The 25,569-nt window shown below is 41.7% G+C and overlaps 1 protein-coding gene across 4 annotated transcripts in view; it reads right to left on the bottom strand.

The window, feature by feature from the left end:
* Positions 1 to 25,569, bottom strand: part of vgll4b (vestigial-like family member 4b) — a 135,503-nt gene that overhangs the window by 21,931 nt on the left and 88,003 nt on the right. For 3 of the 4 annotated variants that reach the window (XM_072472591.1, XM_072472590.1, XM_072472588.1), the window contains one exon: positions 18,170 to 18,356. In XM_072472591.1, the coding sequence (XP_072328692.1) occupies positions 18,170 to 18,327 (158 nt within the window). In that variant the 5' untranslated portion in view covers positions 18,328 to 18,356. Of the gene's footprint in view, positions 1 to 451; positions 585 to 18,169; positions 18,357 to 25,569 lie in introns of those variants that run through there. The other variant, XM_072472592.1, reaches the window with a different exon arrangement.

Below are 25,569 nucleotides of genomic sequence, written 5' to 3'. Positions count from 1 at the left end.
TAGGTTGACCATGTACTGCTTTCTTCTTTAATCTTCAAAATATAGCAGGGTGGGGAGTTTAACTTGGTGTGTGTGTATATATATATATATATATATATATATACACACACAGTCAAAGCTTGCAACTTGGCATAAGAGCTCAATAGCATACAGAAAGTTTGTACTGAGGATTGCCAATATTACTGGTCACTCAGTACAAGGAGTTTATTGGCGATTCCAGTTCCCCTGATTCAAGTTTGTTGTCCTAGAGCCTGGATCATGCACAATATATTCTCCAATCACCACTGCTTGTGAGCTAATAGTACAGCAAAGAGATTGATGTACGTTGCTGAACAAATAATTTCACCTCTACAGAACACACGGACTCCAAACTTTAAAATTAATTGCAGCTGAACATGGAACTACCATCTGTTTGAAAAAAAAAAATAGAATGGAAGGTTTTGGTACTAACCTCACTTTAATCATTGTCAAAAAGCATGAAGGCAGCCCAACGTCCTCCCACAAGAAAGTCCTGGGCCCCTGAATCTTGGCAGGCTCTCTTATGAAAAGCTGGGCAGGCAGAAGCTATTTCAACATAAAAGCCCCTTGCAAATACATGGAATTAGTGCACTGCACATTTTCCTAATCTCCTTTGCGCTGCACTACATGCAAATGAAGTTCCTCACCGCACAATACAATATTTAGTTCAAAAGGCTGTTACATAAAAAGGCATTGAAGACTGGAGGTTAATTCTAGATAACTAATTTTCAACATCGTGCCAACTGTCATTGCTAGTGTCATTTACTGTCCACCCAGATACGAAGCAACTGATCGATATAAAATGCCCTGAGAAAGGATATCTATCAAGCTTCCCAACACCCCTGTAGACTCTTAACGCAGCACATTTGCCTGCTGGGGGAAGGCTGATGTCAGCGCTTATGAACACAGCTCAGTGAAAGGATAAGGAGGTCTTTGTTTTCAGCTGAACTGTGAAAATGAGAAAATGGCTCCAGCCGACAAACAAGAAACCCACACTGCACAGGTCATCCCAAGCCCTTTGCTTAAAGCACTCAACATAAAAGCTCCTTGCAAAACGAGAATCAGTGTACTGCATTTTTAAAAGTTTAATTTATGTACTTGGTATATTCCTTTGCACAGAAGTTTTTTTCTTTAGAAATCTGGCGGGGGGGGGGGAATGAAAGAGAGAGAGAGAGAGAGAGAGAGAGAGAGAGAGAGAGAGAAAGAAAGAGAGAGAGTGTACGCAAGCAGAGGATTCTGATAATAACAAGATTCCCTGGGTATGGCCAGGAGGAGGGGGAGGGGGAAATTTCCTCAAGACTTGCCAGAAAAATAATAGTCAAATTCTCATGTTACCCAGTCCTGACAAGGAGGATCTTTCATGCAAGTGGAGAATTAAACAGACTCAAAAATTAAAGTGGGCTTACATTTTATAATTGCTCTAAACAATAAAGAGAATTCATCTCTTTCAGTTATTAGGGTCAATCCCACTTGTACCTGCAACAAGGATGAATGCACCAGTCTCAAAAAGTGTTTAGCTTGCTACGAAGTAAAAGTAAAATTGAATGTGCTTCCATGGACACTGTTGTGATGATTGATCACATATCCCACTCATGATGGTTCAGTCCAAAGGGAAAATTGGATGTCACCACATGGAAGGTTTCTCTCATTCATGTTTATCAAAAATGTGAAATGAGGGCAAGATGGGGACTCACTGCATAAATGGTTGGAAATTGACTTCAGAAAGTATTAATTTCTCTGCTCCCTCCACAAACTTCCCAATGGAAGTTAATTAATAATGTGGTACACCACCATGAAGATAAGGAAGTTCTATAAGTTCCCAGGTTCAATTTATAGTCTGTGCCAACTACAGCCAATGTAACAGTCAGGTACTGTACTTGGTCTTAATGTCTGTGGACAATGGGTTGGAAAGCAATCAGGATTCCAGCTCTACTCAAAAGTTGCAAATGTTTGGATCTTCAAATGTCAAGGCAAGGCCCGTCAGGTTTATCCTCAGTGGTAAATCAGCCCACCACTGTCAGGGCTCATGTGAAGGAAAGTAATATCAATAGTTGCTTGGTTCTACATACAGTACTTGAGGATTACGGAGGGGGAAAAAAAGATACATGTTGTTAGAAGCTTTTCCTTTTGCACTCCTCAGATGCAAGAATGCCAGATTTTAAAAGGAGCAACAGTTTATATTACATGACAAAGGGGTATGGTTTGTTTGGCAAGTTGACTCGTGAAAAGTCAACTTGCCAACCAACCCAGCACCCTTTACACATGCAGTATAAATTGTTGCTCCCTTTTAAATTGGGCATTCTATGCTGCCTCACAGCGCAGAAGAGCCGGGTTCGATCCCGGCTCCGGGTCACTGTCCGTGTGGAGTTTGCACATTCTCAGTGTCTGCGCGGGTCTCGCCCACAGCCCAAAAAGATGTGCAGGGTAGGTGGATTGGCCATGCTAAATTGCCCCTTAATTGGAAAAAAAAGAACTGGGTACTCTAAATTTATTAAATAAATAAATGAATTTGGCATTCTTGCACCTGCCCTGATGAATGCAAGATGAAAAGCTTCAACAACATGTCTCCTTTTTCAGAAAGTAATTTACAAACAAAAAAAAGCTAGCAGCAACTCTGAACAGAACCACGGCATAGACACCACACTTGGGATGGGCTGGTGAAACAAAATGGTGGGCGTGGTGGAACTAAGACTTTCCCCAGTCATCGGTGAAAGTCGAGCTCAGGATGCTATTCTTTTATTTCAGACATTTCTGGTATCCTAGTCATTAGAACACTGTGATTAAGCCATTGAGCAGGATGTTCCAGTTCCATTCAAGTCAGATACATACTTGCCTAAATAATTTTAGTTTAGATGATTCAACCAAAATTCGATGTTGATATCAACTACTGCACCAAGAGTGTGCAGTTTGTTCTTCCACCAATTTTACAGCAGAGACGGATCCATATTAGTCATCCTTGCCATGAAGTAATAATGTAATCAGTTTTCACGGGTTTTTTTTTTTTTTTTTACAGCTACATTTTTAAATAAGTTTGTCAAGCTGCATATGATTCAAATTCAGACTCAATGCAAAGTAGATCACATTAACATCAAGGTTGAAGGCCTCAAAGAGGCAGGCAGGATCTTAGAGTTGAATAGCACATTCACCTATTGGCTGGTCAGTAATGAATGAAGTTCAATGTGCAACTATACAAGGTAATACAAACTGGAAGTCAGACCCAGACATATATGGCCGAATTCTCCCATTCCGTCTTTGGGGACTGGGAGTGGAGAATTTAGCAGCAGCCAAAAGCTGAAAACTCGCCGGCATAAAGTCATGTAGCAATTCTCCCAATGGCGGGTTGGTCTTCCCATTGGCTGGTGCGTGAACATAACTTGTATCTAATGAAAGTTCATTAAAAGAGTTGCCCGCCAGTAAAGCGTCAGGCCTTTCAATCTTGCGTTATGCCAATGTGAAATTACATTGGTCTAAAACCTGATTGATTAATAGTGGTGTCCACAAGGTGGTCGTCTGTTCACAAGAGAAGTTTTGGGTGAGGGCAATATTGCTGTTGCGTTATACAGCACACCACTCTGCCAAGGCAGACCGATTCATGCCCTCATCTCCAAGAGCAGATCTACATGGACAGCACCATGTTGCTGGACCTATGCACCCTCCTATGTCACCGACTTAGATCAGTGCTGCTGCTGGGGTTGGGGATTACAGGGTTCTTTGCCCTACTGTTTTATGTGGACAGGACTGTGCTGTGAGACTCATGCAGCAAGGGTTTTAAGTGTGACCAGGGGTGACAGGCGAGGTGGCTCGACGAAGACGGGGGGGGGGGGGGTGGGGGGGGGCAATGTGGAAGGACGACAGCTCATGATGGCTGGCAGAGACAAAAGGAGGTGGATAAAAATTAACAATGGGAGGCAGAGTGTTAGTAAGGTGGACCCCAACAAGGGCAGCATGAATAGCTGACAAATGAGTGGGTCATAAGGATCCAACACTGGAAGGGGATGCACAAAGGCTTGGGTAGACGCCAAGTGGCATGAGCACCTCATAGGTGATGGTCCCAGGGAGTGGAGGAAGACGGTGATTGAATCGAGGAACAGACTTCTTTTTGAGGCGGCTAGCGTTTTCCCTCTGGGTTGATGACATGCTGCACTGTCTCGCGAAGACAGGTGGGTTGGAGAGAGTGACACGAGTGTGCTGAACTGGTAACTAAATATCTCGTCAGAACCTTCGAACCTGCCAGCTGACAGACAAATCAGTTGACAGCCCACCAGGTGACTCAGGAGCGGTACGTATTGGTGCATAGTTAGAGGTTCCAAACGCAGAATTTGACACGGGGTCCCGCATTCTGGCCAATGGGAAAGGCACTGCCGGATTGCTCACCCGCCAACACACACAAGTCTCAAAAAGGGAGAATTCTGCCCATACGTTCTCGGAATATATGGAACTTGCCAAGTGGGAAATGAGCGATATGTAGAATTCTAATTGGCTCAAGAAACTTAATAGTGCAATGACTTCAAATCCACGGAAGATTATGGTGCGCAAGTAATGTGACACAAGAAACAGAGTAAAGTGGTTCACAGGAGCAATTATCAAACAAAATTCAGACACCAAGCCACATATGGAGATATCTCAGATGCCCTACAGTGCAGGAGGCCATTCGGCCTATCGGGTCTGCAACCGACCCTCTGAAAGACCACCCCACCTCGGCCCAATACCCCACCCTATTTCTGCAACCCCACCCCAAGGGACAATTTAGCATGGCCAATCAACCTAACCTGCACATCTTTGGACTATGGGAGGAAACCGGATCACCCAGAGGAAACCCACACAGATACGGGGAGAAAGTGCAAACTCTACACAGACAGTGAGTGACCAGAGGTCGGAAACGAACCTGGGTCTCTGGCGCTGTGAGGCAGCAGTGCCAACCACGTCGTCTTAACCACGTATTACTACACATTACCACATATCCAAAAGATTTGTCAAAGAGGTAGGATTTAAGGAGATTCTTAAATGTAGAGAGCGAGGTAAGTAAATGAGAGGTTTAAGGGAGAAATTCCAAGCAGTTCAAGGCAAAGTTGTTTAAATGATACAGTCAGAATTGGGGGGAGTGCAGAGACATTGGAGGGCAACATGAGATTACAGAAATACGACAGGGCAAGGCCACTGAGAAATTTGATAACAAAGACAAGGGGCGGGATTCGAATCGCCGGGGGGCTGGCGTGAATCCTGCCCCCGCCGGTTGCCGAATTCTCCGGCACCGGATATTTGGCGGGGTCGGGAATCGCGCCGCGCCGGTTGGCGGGCCCCCCCCGGCGATTCTCCGGCCCGCGATGGGCCGAAGTCCTGCCGCTGTCAACCCACACCAGCTGGCGTGGATTGAACCACCTTTGGGACAGCGGGACACGGCGGCGCGGGCGGGCTCCGGGGTCCTGGAGGGTGGGGGCGCAGGGCGATCTGGCCCTGGGGGGGGTTGCCCCCACGGTGGCCTGGCCCGCGATCGGGGCCCACCGATCCACAGGCGGGCCTGTGCCATGGGGGCACTCTTTTCCTTCCGCCTTCGCCATGGTCTCCACTATGGCGGAGGCGGAAGAGACTCCTCCACTGCGCATGCGCGGGGATGCCGTGAGCGGCCGCTGACGCTCCCGCGCATGCTCCGCCCGGCAAAGTCATTTCCGCGCCGGCTGGCGGGGCACCAAAGGCCTTTCCCGCCAACTGGTGGGGCGGAAATCAGTCCGGCGCGGGCCTAGCCCCTCAAGGTAAGGGCTCGGCCCTTCAAGATGTGGAGAATTCCGCACCTTTGGGGCGGCGCGATGCCGGACTGATTCACGCCGTTTTTGGTGCCGGTCGGCAGACATCGCGTCGATTACGGAGAATCCCTCCCAAGAATTTTAAAATTGAGGCAGTGCTGGACTGAGTTAATGTTAAACATAGGAGTGAATGGGACTTGGCGTAAGTTTGCAGCACAGATTTGGAAGAGTTCAAGTTCACAGAGGGTGGAAGGCCAGCCAGGCACGTTAGAATGTTTGTGTCTAAATGATAACAAAGGCAAAGATCAAGGTTTCAGCAGATGAGCCAAGGCAGGGGCAGAGACAAATAACATTATGGAGGGAAAAGTAGGTATTCTTTGGTTCAATCAAATCCACCCTCTGATCCTGTGATATATCCAATTATCTAAATTAGGCCAAACAGTGGTCCAAGGGAAAAAACAAATGAGAACAGAGTTTTGGGCTATTAACTTAAAAAATATATAAGCAATGTTTTGTTTTGAAAGGCTATGCTTTCATTCACTTTATGCACCTAATCAAGCCAGTGGACTTTCTGCAGGTTATCTGGTTTTGGATCATATCCACAAGTTTGCGATGGTTTACACAAAACAGCTTTTAGTTCATGGGCCAAAGCTAGTTATGAAAGCCAAAACTTTACTGAAAGCTGTATTCTGCAGGAGCTAGGGAGGTTTCAAGGAAAGAAAGAGCTCTGGAAGTAATTATACACCATCCGTTTTTACTGGCATTAAATTGCAGGGGTGTTTCCGTTTTTCTTGATCTTAAATACAGCTATTTGAACATGATGGTGACCCTGTGTACAGTCTGATGCAAGACATTACTTTCAGCTGATGTTGTGAAAAACATGTCGCACTACTAGCACAAAACAAGGTGCAGCTTCCTCCTGAAACAAGAATAGATTGTGTTCACCGGATAAACAAAGGTTTAACTTCTTGGTGAGCCAGATGTGTGAGAATAAACAGTTAGGTTTTCAGTTAGCATACTGCATTCTAATTGGTTAATGTTAAAGTACAACTAAATCATCCCATAGCTCCAACTTGCTAGTCGACTGAAAGCAGGAATTACAAATTGACATATAGAAAAGAAAAATTCCAGCTCTCTTCTTTCATGTTATGCGCAAGAACCTCACCTTTCAAGTTGCAATTAGTGGGAAATTCTGAAAAGGCCCAGATCATGGGCCAAGCACACACCCAAGCAGGTTTCCATATTACTACATATAGCAAGCTTCATCATGAGCCATGATTTTCCCAGCTGCGGGGTGAAAAGTTAATGGTTCTTCTGAGATTCTACACTGGTCAAACTTTCGAGCAAAACTGAATTCCGACATTACCAGGAGAATACTGCTCATTCAGCTAGCGGGCAAGCACAAGGATCGAATGCCATCTTTATTGCACAGTTTGAGTTACTGGCACTGCACATTTCCAATGACGCTGTGTTGATTCCTGACACTGTGAATTTTGGGGAGAGACATTACAAGTGCGAAACTGAATTGGGGTCAGTAAGCAAAGTTAGTCTCTTCCTTCTAACTGATACAGGTTGAATATATATTTTTTAATTGTATGATATGGCAAGAGCCAAGTATGTAACTGACTGCGTGTTCGGATAAATTCTTACATTTTATAAACAATGTGAAGACATCATCCTGTTCTGGGAACCAAGGCAGTTACGGACTTCCATTGTTCTTCGCTGCTTCACTGCCAGAAAACATATTGCATTATGTCACCGCCCACTTGTAAGTCATGAATAAATCTTGTAGTGTTACTATATTGTACCATAAAAGGAAACAGATTGTTGTGAATGGAACTGCTAACTTTGTTCAAGTGTATGCAATCTTTCAAATTCTTCCTCTTTAAAATCAATTTATATCTAGGAGTTTCATTTAAACTACACATTTTTGTTACCATTGATAAAGTATTTCACTGCTGATCTCTCAAATTACCTACGTCTTGAGGGCAGCGCCCACATTTTTGTACCAATCGCAAGCTCATTTGTTCCTTTTTTAAAAAAAAGAAATATGAAGCTTATTATTTGGGGTTCATGGTATAATTTGAGTTGGAATAAATAAAGCAACTATGGCAGATTTCAATCCCAATACAGCAAGAAATACAAATCACTGGCTTCTTGAGTTCACAAACAGCAAATTTCCTCTACTTCTCCACCTCGGTGACTTCATCAAGCACCAGCCGATTTTGTTCCATTGAGACAACACAATAGACAGGTCAAAAAGTCAGAACAGTTTTCAGGATCAACAATCAAGTGTCGATTCACCACAAATGACTGAAAGGAAAGGTCTGGGTGACTAGAGTGTTGAGGCTGCTGCAAAATTATCTTAATGCAAACTGCCAAAGGGAGAGATGCAAGTCAGAATCCCAGATCTGCTTCAGATCACATAAATCACCTGGAGCTGCACAGAACCAGAAGCAGCACCAAAATCTCCAGACAATTTGGCAAAAACATCATGCATTTAGCAATTGGCTGAATTGACACATCAATAAACATTGTGATCAGGTTGGAAAGGCTACACAAGCTGGATGTTGTTTCTTTAAAAATATTATTCATACAGAGCCTATGAAGTGAATAAAATACAGTGATGCAGCCTGCAACAAAAAAGAAACTGACTATTCATCAAGGTCTCACTGTATATGCTTTAGACTACACATCACATTCTAATTGGAATTGGAATGCAAGGAATGTAGACTACTTCAGTTAAGCTCTAAAGCTAAGAACTGTTAAGTAGTGATCAGGAATGCATACTGCCTCTGCTGACAATGTGCTATGATCATTTTGTCTAGTCAGGAATAAGTGAAATATTTCAATTTGATACCATTCACGTTCATGAAAACAAAGAAAAAATCTCGAAAGCCTTTCCTGTACTATACACACACACGCAAGTTATATGTGCACACATATGTACATCATATCTACTTACACAAATATGCACACACATTAACTGATAAAATCACTTTCTCATATTAGCCTGTATGAAATAGTCATCTCTGAGAACGATGCAATTTTATAGCAACATAAATTTTAATCAGATGTAGCCCTCTGGGAACATTGTAGTATTTTCCACGCATCAAAATTAAAGAGTGGTATGGCACATCTAAAGTCAGAAATATTAGCCCGCACCACTTAAGCTTTCCAATGTTTACCACTTAATTGAAAACATTTTATGCATTTTCCTAATCCTTTGGTTTTTATTTTCCTCCCCTCTTCCTCAATTCAGCATTTTACGCACGATACCAGCTCTAACAAAAGCATTCTGCAAAGACTTGAGAAGGAGCATATTAAAGCAGGAGAAGGTAGAGGGTAGGAATTCCAGTGCTTAGGGACTTGATGGATGAAGGCATGGAACAAGGAGAGTGAGGTATGTACAAGAAACCAGAGTTGGATAAATGCCATGTTCTTGAAAGGCTGTCGTCAGAGGTTACAAAGATAAGGAGGGGCGAGGCTATGCAGACAATTTTAAAATGAAGGCATTGGTAGACTGGGAGGAATGATGGCAAGCAGAACTTGGTGCGGATTAGAACAAATGCAGCAGTGTTTTGGTGAGCTCACAATTATGGAGGGTGGATGCTGGGAAGGCAGTGAGAAGGATATTGGAATGAAGAAGTCTGGGGTAACAAGTTATGGATCAGAGTTTTAGCAGAAGAAATGCCAAGGGGTGGAGATGTGTGCACGGTTCACGAGTGGAGGAATAAAGAGTATTTGTGATAAAGTGGCATGTTAACTCAGGATTTGTTAGGATGCCAATGGTTTTGGTCTTCCAAATGCTTAAATTGAAGAAATTACAGCACACCCAGAACTCTTATGTTTGACAAGCAGTATAGATGCCGAGAGGTGGTGGTATTGTCAGCCTAAAAGTGGAACCCAATGCAGTGTCTTCAGATATCGTCAATGAACAGCAAGTAGATAATAAAAAGGTACAAGATAATCCATTGCAAGAGTATCCGTGGCAATGACTAGATAACTGTACAATCGAGGAAAAGGGTGATCAAATGTGAGAAAGACTGCAGGCAGGTCAAGATGGATGAGGAGGCTTAGTGCACGACGGCCAGTCACAGAGATTGTCACTCATCACTTTGACAAGGACTGTTTAATGGCTTTGGCAGGGGTGGATGTTTGATTCAAATGTGGACCCACCAGCATGTTCAAGAATAATAGCAGTGGAATCGGAACCATTTAGGGTGCCAGCTATCATGGAGACCAACCAGGAAGGGAAATTGGATGGTCAACAGTTTAGTGGGAATGGGATTCAGGAAGCAGGAAATGAATCTCGTAGCAAGATGAACTTGGTGAATGCCCAAGGGAAGACAAGAGAGAAATTGCAGAAAGATGGGAATTCTGCATTTGGGTACAAAAGGATCCTTGACTTTGTGAACAGTGGGAGGGAAGGAATGGGACAGGAGGATAGAATGAATGGTCGCACTCTTTGTGATAAAGTAATCCACAAACTCCTTGGAAGAGAAGAGTTTATGGAAACACTGGTGGAGAGAATGAACCTGGGGTTATCTTTGCATTCAGGGTGATACTGAAGAAGTGAATTTTGGCAGAAGAGATCAGCACCCAAAAGTGCTCGATTCGGTCCAGCCAGATTGGGCTGTGAAACTGATAAACCCTTTGCACGCTACATACTTGCAAGTTTGCATCCCTGGCTGGGGCCATTCTCGAAAAGAAAAATGCTACCAAAGCATTTTGTGCGTTTCCTTGAAAATTATTCTATAATGTCCATAGCCAGTATTTGAAAACTTGCATTACAAATCTCCACTTCCTAAATCTCTTCAAAACAGAAGTGTACAATATCATTTCAGGCAATCGTTTTCAAAAACATCCACCTCCCCCCCCCCCCCCCATTGCATTATGCAATCATTTTCAGTGAAAATATATTTCAGATATATAGCAAAAACATATCATAAATACAACATACTTGAATTTGTATAGTGCTCAAGTCCAATTAATAACTTTCTTGCACCTTAGTGACCGGTAATGGAGACAATATAGTTTGAGGGTTTTGTGGGTTCATGATTCTTCCAGTTTATATATTAGGTCTCAAATCTGACTATTAACCCAAATTATAGACAAAATCAAACAGTGCATTTGGAATGATAAGAACATTATGGTGAAACTTTACCTTGAATGACAGCATAATGATAGGGGTAGGGGCTCACACAACAGGTGAAAGGCTAAAACTGCCAGCACAATTCAAGAAACTAAGATTATGAAGACAAAACAAAAAAGAAATGGATGCTCAAAGAGGCTCTGATCACATATTATTTCTGCTCAAAACACGATCCACACAGTAAACAGAGACAAGCTGTGTCTGCTCAAAAGGGACTGACCACCAGTCAGTGTTTACATATTAAGTCAGAGATTTCATTGCAAAATGTACTGTTGTAGAGGCACATGGTAATGCCATTTGGTGTATTTTTGAGGTTGCTCAGGTTGCTGTTGATTTTACTAGGGTTGCGGCTAATAATTTGGACTAATGAAATTTCTTTGCCACTGATGACACTCAGACTACGATCACAATATGAACTATTTAAAAGGCATGAGAAAATGGCTATGATTAGACACACTTTTGGCCAATCAAGAGAAAACCTGCTGAATTTGTTACTATGATGAATTTTTAAATATCTGAGACGAAAAGACTCATGTTTTTTTTTAATAAATGTTTTTATTTTCCATTTTCACATTTTCCTTCAAAATTTACACCCCACCCACAGATCCCATCCTCCCAACACCCCAAACAACGGCCCACCTGTCAATATATGCATCCAAAAACAAACCCTCCCACGGTGGCAACAAAAAACAAAGGAGAAAAAGCAAAAGGAGTCCGGGACCGCCCATGGTCACCATTGACCTATAGAGTCCACTCCCCCCCCCCCCCCCCCCACCCCCCTACACTCAACGCCATCCAATCTCTGAAAGAGTACCGTACATGATACCCAAGAGTTGTACACACCCCCCCCCCCCCCCCCTCCCAGTCTCAAACTCCTCCCGTCCACTGCCTCTTGTAAAACTCCTTATACAATGATATACAATGCCGCACTGTACCTTGCTAATGTACAGTGCCTTCTTCACCCGGTTGAAGGCAGCCCGCCTCCTCGCCAGCTCCACCGTAAAGTCCTGGTATACACGTATACCAGCTCCAGCCCACTGTACCACCCGCTTCTGCTTGGCTCAGCTCAGGACCTTCTCCTTCACACTGTACCTACGGAAGCACGGAGTCACTACCCTTGGCAGCTCACTCGCCATTGGTACAGGCCTCCACAACCGATGAGCCTGATCCAGTTCATATCGGGAGGGATCCTCCCCCTCCCCCAATAGTTTCGCCAGCATCGCGGCAAAATACTCAATCGGCCTTGGTCCTTCAACTCCTTCGGGCAGCCCCACAATCCTCAAATTCTGTCGCCTGGATCTGTTTTCCAGGTCTTCCATTTTTCCTCGCAGATCCTTGTTAATGTCCATCACCTTCCGCATCTCCTTCCCCATCGAGGCAAGTTGATCACCGTGCTGCAATAACGCCTCCTCCACTTCCTTCAGCGCCTCCCCTTGCTCTCGCACCTCCGCCACTGCGCTCGCCACCGCCGTCATCACCGGGGAAATCGCCTCCTCCACCAGCGCATTCAAAACCTCTCTCATCTCCTTCCTCATTGTCTCCATGTATCTTGTAAACTGCCTTTCGAATTCCGCAGCCATCACCTTAGTTATTTCTTCAGCCGTAAGCAATGCGGCCTCCACTGGTGCTCTAGCCTCCATTTTCCTTGGTGACCTTTCCACTCCCCGACGGACCTTCAGCTGTTTTCTTTACAGACAATTTTTTGCTTACCCTCGACATTCTTCTTCACTGTGCCTTTACTGTTTCTTCCTGCTTTTGCCGCCTCCGTGGACCCTGGGACCGGGCTTAAAGCCCCGAAAATGCCGTTCCCGAACGGGAGCCCTCCATTGTTCGGCCGCCTCCCGCCCGCCGTCACCGGAAGTCCCGAAAAGACTCAAGTTGGGAGGTATTTGACATGTAACCTCCCTCTCTTCCCCGCCCCCCCACCAACAAGATATTTAGATGGTATTAAACTGTGTGAGTTGTTTCCAGCCATCTAATCCTTGAGTTACATTACAAACTTAGAGTCACTGGTTAGTATTTATTTAAAAAAACACACAATCTTAAAAGGATATTTTCACTCATTCGATCAGGTACTTTTAGTTTATGCTACTTGTACTAAAATTCTGACCCAGCCACGCAAAGTCAGTCAACATGACAACCAGATGAGATAGTTGTGGTGTTCTGACTGCAGTGAGGACCACATTTTTCCTTTGTCTCCCAAACCACTTGTTGGGTACAGACTTCGCTAGGTTTTCGTGTATTTGCAGTTCAGTATGTCAATATATTTGTATCAAGACGCAAAGCAGCATCATGACTCAAGTTCATATGATAAACAGGGCTGGCTCAATGCCTGCTCTTGGTTCCAATTTTGGGGGAAAAAAAAATTGTTTTGTTCATTCAGGGAAGAGGAATCTTCAGTCTGCTAACTCCACTCTCCAGAGATCAGCACAGTAGACAGAACCTGGGACATTCCTCGTCTCAATGGTTCAACTAACACCTTAATAGAAGCTCCTGGGATTGCAATTTACGTTCTGTTTACATTTCTTCTGTCATTGAAGCACAATCAGTTCTCCAAGAGATTATGGCAACGACACCCTACATTTCACACACTTTCTTCTTTGAAGGGTGGATTTGCAACAGACAAAGCTATACCAACCAAAAGATATACACCACAACCTAATCAACTATTGTAGACTTCATGTACAAGGAATTCCTTTAGTTCCATCTACAAGAATGCAAATACATATTTGATTACTTTCTGCCTCTCACCACCACTTCAAAATTGTCTTGTAGTTGCTTCCCCTGCACTCCCAAACCAAGGAGGAGAACAGGCAGGCAGACCTACAAGTCATCCCTAGTTAGAACAAAACAACTGCAAGCGAGTTGCAGCAACTTGCCACTTGCTTCCCCTATCCATTAATTGGAAACCTGGATATTGGTGGCACCTCCAAAGGGTAACAAACCCACATCCTCTGATCTTATGATACCCATTTCAAGAGAAGTTAAAAAAGCACTACCATATATCATAGATTCCCTACAATGTAGGAGGCCATTCGGCCCATTGGGTTTGCACCAACCCTTTGAAAGGGCACCTATTCAGGTCCACTCCCCCACCCCCATCCCCGTAACCCCACATAACCTGCACCACCCTGGACATGAAAGGGGCAATTTAGCATGGCCAATCCACCTAACCTCGACATATTTGGATTGTGGGATAAAGCGGAGCACCCGGCGGAAACCCACAGAGACACAGGGAGAACATGCAAACTCCACTCAGTCACCCAAGGCCTGAATTGAACCCGGGTCCCTGGTGCTGAGGCAGCAGTGCTAACCACTGTGCCAACTAGATATCCGATTTAGCAAAACCATCTTCCATGCTAGTTTGTTTAAAAATTCAACTGTAGTAGGCAAGTTTGTTATTAGGTAGGCATGAAAAAAAACCTTTGTTTTTCTCTACCTCAATCGTATAATCGTTCTTGCAGGGATGCATCGTCATGGGCTTCAGCGGCCTTCGTACCTTCTAATGAGTGACAGCAGGATGTTCAACCCAAGTGAATGTCATAACAAAGACCAAAGCTGGCCTCACACAAGCACCTTCCAGCTGAGGTAGAAATAAAGAATTCCACCACCACGCTAGAGCCCCTCGCTGCCCCCCCCCCCCCCCCTTCGACCCCCCTTCCCACCCCCACCCCCCACGCCAGCGATTTAACCAAAAGCAATTATGCGTCACCACCCAACCGATTATCTGCTGACTCGGTGCACATTAGGGATTAATCATAAGATTGTCCAGGTCTGTATGGCTCACTTCCAACCTGGGTTTTATACACATCAATTGGAAGAGCTTATGCCAGATATCCTACAAACAAAACTAAATAGAAGCAGTAATAAAAGTACACAAGGTATCTGGATAATTCCCCAGATTTAGAGAAAATTGGTTGTCCTATTGAAAAATTGTAAAGGCAGCACTGCTATCTCATGGCGCTGAGGACCTAGGTTCGATCCCGGCCCCAGGTCACTGTCTGCATGGAGTTTGCACATTCTCCCAGTGTCTGTGTGGGTCTCAACAACCCAAACATGCACACACTAAGTGGACTGCCCACGCTAAAATTGCCCCTCAATTGGGTATTCATTTATATTTTTAAAAGCTTGTAATTTCCCATTAAGGAATTGTAGCCATTGTATTTCCAAAAACAAAACTGCTTCACTATTCATTATTTGATTAAAATAGCTTAGAGAATGGCTTTGTTCAGAAAAAACATCTGTATTAAAATGAGTTCTATAACTCTTGTAGTAAACAGTGCTACAGTACTGACAAACTAATATCAGTACTTTCACCTTCTATGTTATGAAGTGAAATAGAGACTAGAGGAAAGCAGCATCAACACTCAGGATAATTTTTAGATCCAATTTATTTTTATTTCTGATTTCATGTTATTCGCCTAGATACCAGAGGATTGCTGTGGCCACCTGTGGAACTGTATGCAGTAGCCATTATTCGACTCAGTAACTGTTAGGGCCATCACAGATATCCACAAACTTGCACTTTCCCCATGGATAACTGGCGTGGTGATCTGGAGTGGGAACCAAAGTTGATTCCTCTCCCCCCACCTCCCAATACTTAGCTCACAAACACTAATGCCAATTGAGCCCTATCAAGCTTAAGAATAATAATTTCAACACAGATCAGGGATTCGACTCTATTCTAATTTGAAAGGTGTAGTGCTATGCAACTGTGCTTGCAGCATTTACTATCTCCAGGATGTACTGCTGCAAGTACACTGAGCCAAAGAAACTACGGTTTTCATTAGTTAACTTCTTAACTAACACTGAAACTTCTTCAATATCATGCAAGGCTATGGTTGACCTAAATTCTTCCCCTGGCCTATCCCCAGGCGGAAACGCCTCACACTCTATCCAAATACACGAATAACTGACGCAGTAGCAAACTTCAGAAATTAGTATGGAAAATGAGCCAAGATGGGCAGGCAGCTTGGGGCGGCGGGAGGGGGAAAGAGATAAAAGATTAAAAATCAGCTCAAATAAATTCAAAAGCAAATAACAAATTAGCTCTTATTGCATAATACCACTTAAAAGAAAACCCAGAATGCCTTTTTCTCTGGATAAGTCAGCATATAAAATCATGTGTGGAAAATTCCATTCATTGGCTAGCAGAAGGCTACATTCTGACACAGTAAGCTGAAAACTAACTCTTCTGCTTTTTCCATTTTCTTGAACCCAATTCAGATTCTAATAAATGCATCTTTTACGATAGGTCTGGTTAACGTACAAATAACATTGGTAGGTACATAAAAGCTAATTTATTCATGTTCTGTGGTATACATGACTGTTAACCAAGCAAAATCCAAAATATATTTTTATATAAATTTAGAGTACCCCAATTTAAAAATTTTTTTTATTTTTTTTTATAAAAGTGTGGCCAATTCATCCTCCTGCACATCTTTTTGGGTTGTGGGGGATGAGACCCATGCAGACACGGGAAAAACGTGAGGCAGCAGTGCTAACCGCTGCACCACCGGCCACCCCAAAATACTTTTCTAAGGGTAACAAAAACTTTCCCATACAAAGGCCCTTAGGAATTGTGGGGGTGGAAGTGGTGGCAGGGAGCTGTGAGGGGTATCATGGAATCACTAGTGCAGGAGGCCGCCATTTGGCCCATCAGGTCTGTGCTGTCCCTCCGAAAGAGCACCCCACCCAGGCCCAATCTCCCGGCCTAGCTTTGATCTCTATATGGACAATTTAGCATGGCCAATCCACCTAACCTGCACATCTTTGGACTGTGGGAGGAAACCGGAACACCCGAGGGTAATCCCCCGCAGATACGGGGGAAATGTGCAAACTCCAGAGTCACCAAAGGTTGTAATCAAACCCAGGTCCTTGGCGCTGTGATGCAGCAGTGCTAACCAGTGTCACCCACTCCTACTACCTCTCCTAGGGTACAATACAAGGACAAGTGGAAGTCATCTAGTATTTGTAAAGGTACAAGGAAACCCGTTTTCGGACTATTTTGTAAATTTATTTTGCTCTCAGAATATAGGCGATATTAGTTTAAATCATTTATTGTTCGATTATCCCTTCTTGGGACAGAGGGTTTTCTCGTTAGAATGTTCCAGTTCATGAGATGGCCCTTCCACATTAGTTAGGTAGGACAGTCTAGGATTTGTGGCTAGCAAAGATGAAGGAATAGCATTATGTAGCTACGTGAGAATGGTGTGGAGTGGTGAGACATGAAGTGGAACTTGGTGATCCTACAGCATTGCTGCTCATCCTTCTCATTAGGATGAGATGGAAGGGTTGGGACGTACAATCAAAGTAGGCCAGGTGAATTGCAGCAGTGCACCCTATATAGATAGTAAATATTACAGCATAGGTGTACTGGAGGTAGAAAAGGTGAACAAAGTGCAGTGGCAGCAGTGCAGATCAAGTTGCGTGACACAAAAGAAGAACTGTACCGTGTGTATAAAGAATCACAATGCTGCAGACTAATAGTAGGGAGGAAAAGACTCAGCTGTTCAAAGCAAAATGAAAGGGAACCAAGCATCCATAAAGCAATGACATGTGACAGGCTGGGGAGGCAAGGATTAAATTATACATTAAGGGTATAACACAATGTGTCACAAGCTGAGGAAGGAGTCATGGTGCATGTAAAACCCATGTTGCAAACTGGGAGAAATAACATGGCATACAGTTTACTACATAGGCTGAAAGAAAATCAAGGGTGCACAAAGTATTTGTGAAAGACCGAGCAAAAATAAACCACCAGATAACAGCAGATTAAACAAAGATTTCGGAGGACAATATATTTCATATCCCTCTCCATCACCCCCACAAGGCAAAAAAAAGGTTGTATTACACAATTCTGTTTTACACTAGAAAGTTAAAATTGTAATCTTTGAGACAACAATTTTGACAGATGGAGTTTGAATGCACTAGACACTTTTTTTTAGACATGACGGATAGTGGTTTATGTATAGGCAGTATTTGGATAAGTATACTATTTAGTCAATAGGTTTTTTTTGGCCCCAAGCCATTTTCCTGCTGGAACCTTTACTCAGTAAAATCAGCAGAAGGACCCAATTAAAAATGTGTGCAGATACTAGAGCTTACTAAAAATGTGGATCCTAATTGTTGCTGAATCTGCTCTTCATTCAGGCTGGTTAATCCATTCCAACCAGTTCCATCTTTTGTAACTGATGTAGCCCAAAGAATTCCGAGTTTCCAGAACATGGAATGCTGCTCGTCAACAAATACTTACACTTGAACATATAACCTGCTTGTTTTAGAGGCATGTTCATTCTCACTTTCCATATCTTCACCTCCCTGGTCCCCACTGTACTTCCTCTTGTTGGGGCTGATGGGCGGAGGTCCTGTGCGATGGTTGGTGAGTGCAGAGGACACTGGGATTGATTGCATCCTACCGTCACTCCTTAGTGCTGCTTCACCTATGGATTAAACATTTTACAAAATTATTCCTCTCAAACATCATCCTTCTTATAGCAGGTTGCAAATATCATCTAGCTAGGAGAAGACAGTTAAAAAAATGCTGCACATTAAAAGATAAAATACATCACATTTAATTCAACATCTTCGTATTCGCACTCTTAAATTTATCATAAAGGGGTAACCAAACGCGCCATTCTGCATAAAATTTGCTACTTTGTGTTACTGCAATGAAATATATAACTCAAGTGCTGTTGTGGGAAACGTTGTTTTTCTTTCCGCGCAGTAAGAGCTGTGGCAGAGGGAAAATCAGCTTGCCAAACTAAACTTTACGAGTTTATTGGACACTGTTAATGTTCTACAGTATATGTACGTAGGCATAAAAACCAAACTCAAACAAGCTCACACACCCTACCTACATGGGAAAAATAAGAGCATGTACCAAGTCTGCGACAAGGCCCACACCTCTTCCTTAAGCTACAAAAAAAAAAACGAGCTGAACATTCAAGAGATTTATTGTTGATAGTTTTCCCCATTGCATTCAGTGAAGGGAAACCACAGCGCAGTTCACCAAACAAATGTCCTATTTTACTGGCTGGGTTGTCTCCTCCAGTCTAACCGCGCTCCATGGCAACCAAATGACATCATAATTTTGGCAAGAAACGCTCTGACAAACCTAGATTTAAAAAAAAAGCTTCAGCAGCAGTTTGAATAAATTTAATTTAGTTTTTGTCTTCTAGAACCAGATACTACACATTCCACATGCAAGATATTCATGTGACTTTTTACGAGTCATCAGTCTCATTACCAGGCAACATTTTGATGCATTTCCAATTTTTCCTTCCTGACTGCTTATTCATTTGAGGCAGAAAAATTCAATTACATGTATTCCCTTGCCCAGCTGAACAGCTATGTATAGAATTTCCACCCCTCCTCCCCATGGAACTTTAACCTGATGTTTGCCAAGTTACTTCTGCTCCCCAGGAAGGAAGTTCTCCCCCCCACCAACAGATGTGAAAAAGCTACAAAAATAAAAATGTGCCAGACAGGACCTATCAAAGCATTAAATGAACATAAAATGGGACTTGTTGAAACTTCAGAAGTAAATTTGAGGTATAATAATCAGGTTACAGTGGTTAAATCAAATGAAATAAAATGTTTGCGTGAGTTATGATAATCCCAAAATGGGTAACAAACATTTAAGACAGAAGAGGAGTAAAACCTAGGCAATGCATTATACTAAATTGAAACCAATAGCTTTTGCGACATTCAACATATTAGCGCAGAGGTGCCCAACAAGGGCAAATATCCAGTTTAAATCATATTAAATCATATTAATAGCCACATCCGGAAAAATCTAAGTGTTCCAATCGATGATTTATCCAACTAATGAAGCACCAAAGCTTTTTATGAATATTCCAACCTTTTAAGATAAAAATATCAAAACAGGCAAATATGAAAAGCACAAACTGGACATCGATGAGATTGCCACATGTGGCACTAGGGCAATAGTTTGGCATCGCTGCATTAACTGACCAACAGCGCTAGCAACTCCAAACACACATGTACAAGGTATCTATTGCAGCAATAATTTTGATTTGTTAAATTCTTTATTCAGTTAAGTCAACCTTCAACTGTAGCCATACAAAGCAAAATAAATGTTTCTGAATGCAGAGCATAGAGTCCAGTACAATATATTTTTTCCTGAACAAGTTGCTTCTTCCACAGCCACATTATATGCATTACAATAATTTATGTCTTTTCCAAATCCTATTTTTAATAAATACTGCAGATTTGCACATGCTCAGCTGCAGCCAACATTTTGGCTGTATTCAGCAGAAAGGGGGGATGGGGGCAGGCGGGTAGAAAGAGTAGAAAGGAACTGTCAGCATTCTCAGTCAGCTCCATATGATTTAATCTGGGCAGACCACAGTTACTGTGATAGCCTTCAAAAGATACCACGGAAAGCAATGGAAAAATATAGCTGCAAAGCACGCCAGATGTCCTCACTTCTATATCATAGCGAGAAATTGTATCATATTTTAATTAAATATGCATATAGAATTTATAGAATAATTTGGTTCAGGACTATTTATATCTGCAGCTGCTAAGTTCTATATCCTGACCCATTTTCCTGCATGGGAACCACTCCACCAGTCACTGCCACATAAAAAGGAAGTGTGTCTCTTGGTGCAATCATTTTTAAAATAGAAAACTCTTAAAACATTCATTGAAATATGATGTATGGTAATGATTAGTAACTAATCAAGTTAACATTACCATCAAATAAAATTATCCAACCTTTAAGGTGAACATTAAATTGTAACAAAAGAAAAGCTGAGTGAGATTTTGCGAATTCAAAACCAAAAACAAAATGCCTTTGTTAAAGGGTTGAGTTGAGAGTTTTTAAACTGAACAAATCCCCATGAAATCTTCAAAATAACTAAAAATGACTGTAAAATTAGGAGATATTTACATAATCAATTAAGGATTATTTATGTACAAATAACACAAACATGGTTGGTATTTTGGCACAAACAGTCCAGCCAGATCTCGTTTTCAACGTTACAGTAATGTTTTGCTGTTTGGCGGCCAATTTTAGGTTAAGACTGACCATCTGGCTACTTTAAATTTCCCTGCCACAATTATGGAGACAAGGCTGCGGAGTTTGATTTTAATCACATTCTTAACCAGTTGTTTGATGCAACAGCACACTTAAACTGTGAATCCTGGCCCAGCAGCCAAAGAACAGTGTAATATCTGCATTTGGTCTCAAATCAAAATATAATGAGAAATTGTTCTCATGCAAAACAGATGGAAATTCTACAGGCTTATGCATGAGTAAATTTTCAGTCTTCATTTCAGTTGTAGTTTAACAAAGCTCACTGTTGTTTGCACTTCCAGTCTTTTTATTTCTGCCCTGCCTCTGGTCTATTCCATTTAAATCTGTTCCAGGTTTGTTGGAACTGAAAAACACAGCTCAGATCACTGCCGATAGCACCAAAAATGACCTCTCCTGTTATCCCTTTGCAGGGAGATGAAGCAGTGAACATAAAAACGTCAAGTCAGTTTGCATAATGTTGCAGATCAGGTTTTCCAGGATAGGATCCCTCTGGCTTAAGTGGATTTTGCTTCCCGCCAAAATAATATGCAGTAAACAAAAGATAAAATAAAATATGTTTAAAGTAGCATCAAACCAAAAAAGGCTTACACAAGAATTATACTTGGGTTACATAAATGCATTAACAACAGTTTCAAAATTTCAAAAACAAAACCGAAGACCTGCATTAAAGCTCTTTTTTAGCAAATGAAGTCACCATTATAATGGAGGAATGGTGAAAGGTTCCATAGGCACAAATAAATAAATGATCAGATAATCTATTTTAGGTGTTAGTTGAGAGGTAAATATTAGTCAGATAGTCAAAGAGACTAAATTTTATCGGTATGCTTCACATTTCCCAATGTAGGCATGTTATGAAGGTACATTAATATATCCATGTTTCAGTTAGTTTGATGGGAGTGTAAAGTAAAAACTGCTCTGGATTCAGATTCACATTCTCCTCAACAAATCTCAAGCTGGAACTCGCAACTGACATTGAAAAAATAATGGCACTAAGAATTTGGCACATCAGAAGAAATGTAGTTGCTTAACTCTGATAGAAAGGGTTAGTTTGACCGCTCTCCTCCTCCCACCCCCAAAAATATACAGCCACTCACACTTTCTCTACACACCTCCAAGCCATGACCACTTCACCAGGTAGGACAGTTAACATAAACTTTCTTAGGATATCAGTTAAGCAACTGAAAAACTGGGATGTACAATGGGGTAAACACAATGCAACCTGCAGTTTAATTGAATGTTGCATTTCAGAATGTGAAACTATAATTGCAATTTCTTTTAATTTCCAACAGAAAATTGTTTATTGCTTATGCCATTATATTATTGCTTATAGCATTATAATATATACCAGACTTCCAGTTACAGATGTCACTCTATATGTTTGGCCACCCTTCCTTTTTAAAATGTAGAGTCTTTCTCACCCCTCCCTTGGAGCTCTGGAATACTTTCACACTACGTTTTTACCCAGCCAACTCCTTTTTGGCTGTCACCACAAAAGGTTTAGGAATACGATTTTCAACATCAATTTTGTTAAGTGACATTTTCAGAAATCACAAGTTAATCAGGAGAGGCACTTTCCATTAAGATGATCAATTATTGTATTGGCAAAGTATTAATTATGTTTCTGCTCAATGAGCCAGAACTTGAGCTCCAGTTCTGTTCCAAGTTCAGGAAATACCCAAAGGGCAGCTGCTAAAATTCAATGTTTATTGTTTGGTTTCTACATCCTAGTAACCGCAGTTCAAGGCCAAGGAGAGAGATACAGAAGGAGCGTAGATCACAAAAGGATACCTCCTGTTGTTTTAGCCATCTGGACACTCAAACTAAACAAATGAAAATCACCACCGAGGGAATCTACCCCCACCACAGGGAATTACATCAATGCATTATTTTGCAGAGTAGAATTAACAGCAAGTTAAGGAATAACAAATCTACTACTGTACGCATTATGCTTCAACTATCTTCACTCGTTTCAATGAGCTCAACAAACATCATTTTCACAGAAAAAATAAGATGCAGATGTTGAAGCTCAAAATTCACCAAGTATCAAGTGTCTTGTCATTTGACACGGTGCACCAGAGTAGGCAGCTGGTACAGAATGGTTCTGCTACATAGCCTTTTCACCTCAGTGCTTTTGCCTCAGATTATGTAATGGGCTTCTGAATGCCTGCATTCTCAGTATACAGATCACATGGAATCCCGAATATCAGAATTAAAATGGGCACCAATCAAAATTCACAGAAATTCAGGTCAATTATGATTTTTTTTCTGGGTCCCCAATTTTGGGGCTCACCTATCTTTGATTAATAAATCAAAATGGACATAAATCTATTTTAAACGCATCATGTCTCACAACGAACATTCTTTGATGTGTAATGGTGCAAACTCCAACTGACCATGGAGAGCCCAAAACATTCAAATTGCTTGAATATTATAAATTTTTTATCTTTTCCCTGCTAACCAAAAATCCAGGAACTACAGACAGGGAAGCATTTAATGCCAGTTATATACAAAATATTGCTGCAACAGTTTGAATTTGTAGATCTTGCTTCCATAAATAACAATATACATTAATTATAATTCATTATTGTATCTCGGAGGGTCTCCAACGGAAATGACAGTCACATAGGTAATGTATTCAAAATAAATTAAATTAAAATAAAGGAAGAAGAAAGCTGGCATAATACCATACAAAACATACAATGAAGGAGATTGAGAGCAGCAGTGAATGTAGGGATTGATAAAAGCATTTTAAACATTAGTGTCTAAGAATGCAATTTAAATTCAAAATCAATTTTACAAATGTATGATTTTTTTCCTGTTAGGTGGCGAGCAAAAAGCCAACACATGTACAATTCTTTATGCCAATTATGTGTGGACCAACCCAAGTGACCTCTGGCATTGCCATTAATGTGGCTGAATTACTGTTTGCTGAACAGGATTGCTTCCAGGTCACAACAGCTGCTAACACAGAGGCAGCCAGTAAAGCGGAACCATACATTCTGAAACTTCATAAAAAGATTAAGAGTAAAATGTGTGCATTAAATGCCTGATTCCCACCATTAAAAAGTTTGCTTTGGTCTTTGATCATTATTCAAGAGTTTCCAGGAGTCTACAACAGCAAGTTTGCCAAACTGCAATTTGTTTGGCATAAGTAAGTTGCATTAAAACTCTTAACAATTTCAAACTAAATTAGTATGCCCAAGCAGCCGAAAATTGGAAAACAGATGTGGTTAACTGATGTTCCACTAATTTCATGTACACTCCCACAGTCCAAAGATGTGCAGGTTAGGTGGATTGTGCAGGTTAGGTGGATTGACCATGATAAATTGCCCTTGGTGTCCAAAATTGCCCTTAGTGTTGGATGGGGTTACTGGGTTATGGGGGTAGTGTGAAGGTGTGAGTTTGGGTAGGGTGCTCTTTCCAAGAGCCGGTGCAGACTCGATGGGCCGAATGGCCTACTTCTGCATGTAGATTCTATGATTCTATGATCTAAACTCTGTACAGACCAGAATGGAACTGTCAATCATAAAATGAATAAAATAATAAACCATCAGAATGGGTTGGACCCTAAATGGACTTCCATTTTATGCTGAATCTCACAAAAACATTTGGATAAAGGAAACTTTACTTACTTTATTGGCATCAAAAAGATTCTGATGGAAACATTACTGTGTTTACCTTGCATTTTTGCATGTTTTTAAAATGGTTGTAACACTTGCAAAGAATTATGGGTCTATTTTTATTCATGGAAAATCCCAAAATGTTCCACTGTATTTTTCTGAAAAAATGTTCGGGCAAATGAAGGGGAAATCAAAACTGGGTAAAGTTCAAAATAAAAGTAGCTTAGAAAACTATTAGTCCTTTGTCTCCACGAGGTGTTCAACTTCACCCACTGAAAACTACAGTACTAGAATGGGAAATTAAATGGCAAAATGAATCCAAGGAAGAAATCAAGCTTCCTGTCACTTTCTTAAAAAGTCATTTGTAAGTTAATCATTTAAAACAGAAATGCTGCTTTCCTTGGCTGCCCGCTGTTCAAACTTTTACTTGTGTTCAGGCTGTTACAATAGTAACTAATTAACAGATTCAGCTTTAAAACTTGAAGCTGATAAAGCTAGTGTACAAGCACAAGATGGCTTAGGATCTCGCAACATAATCTGAATCTACAGGTCAAATACAGGGACCAACCACCCCCCTAGCAATTCGCTGTTTTACATTTTTAATGAATGAAGTCCCAAAAATATGCAGTCTGATTTGATTTTGTAGCACTAGCATGGATAGTACTGCATCAAATGTGGTTTATGAAATACTTGCCAATCAATCTTAAACCCCTAAAGCTTTTAGAATCCAAAAATCAAGCCATTACCACTCCTTTAATCTGCATAACAAGAGGAGTTTAACAATACAGGCAGACCAAAAGCTACACTGGTGTGTGGGTGTTCATCTTTGATCATTAATGAAGACCCCAAGAGCACAAAATACTGGCGTACAAATAAACAACAAACACGAAATAACTAAAGGTGCAACTACGGTCTGGACAAAAAAAAGTGGAGGATATATTGGAAATCGGCTCGACCATTGTCTTCCTCCAG

This window comes from Scyliorhinus torazame, chromosome 13 (genome assembly GCF_047496885.1).
Source record: "Scyliorhinus torazame isolate Kashiwa2021f chromosome 13, sScyTor2.1, whole genome shotgun sequence".
In the NCBI taxonomy this organism is placed as follows: Eukaryota; Metazoa; Chordata; class Chondrichthyes; order Carcharhiniformes; family Scyliorhinidae; genus Scyliorhinus; species Scyliorhinus torazame.
Note: the sequence above shows the minus strand (reverse complement) of the source record. Positions and strands in the feature narration are given on the sequence as shown.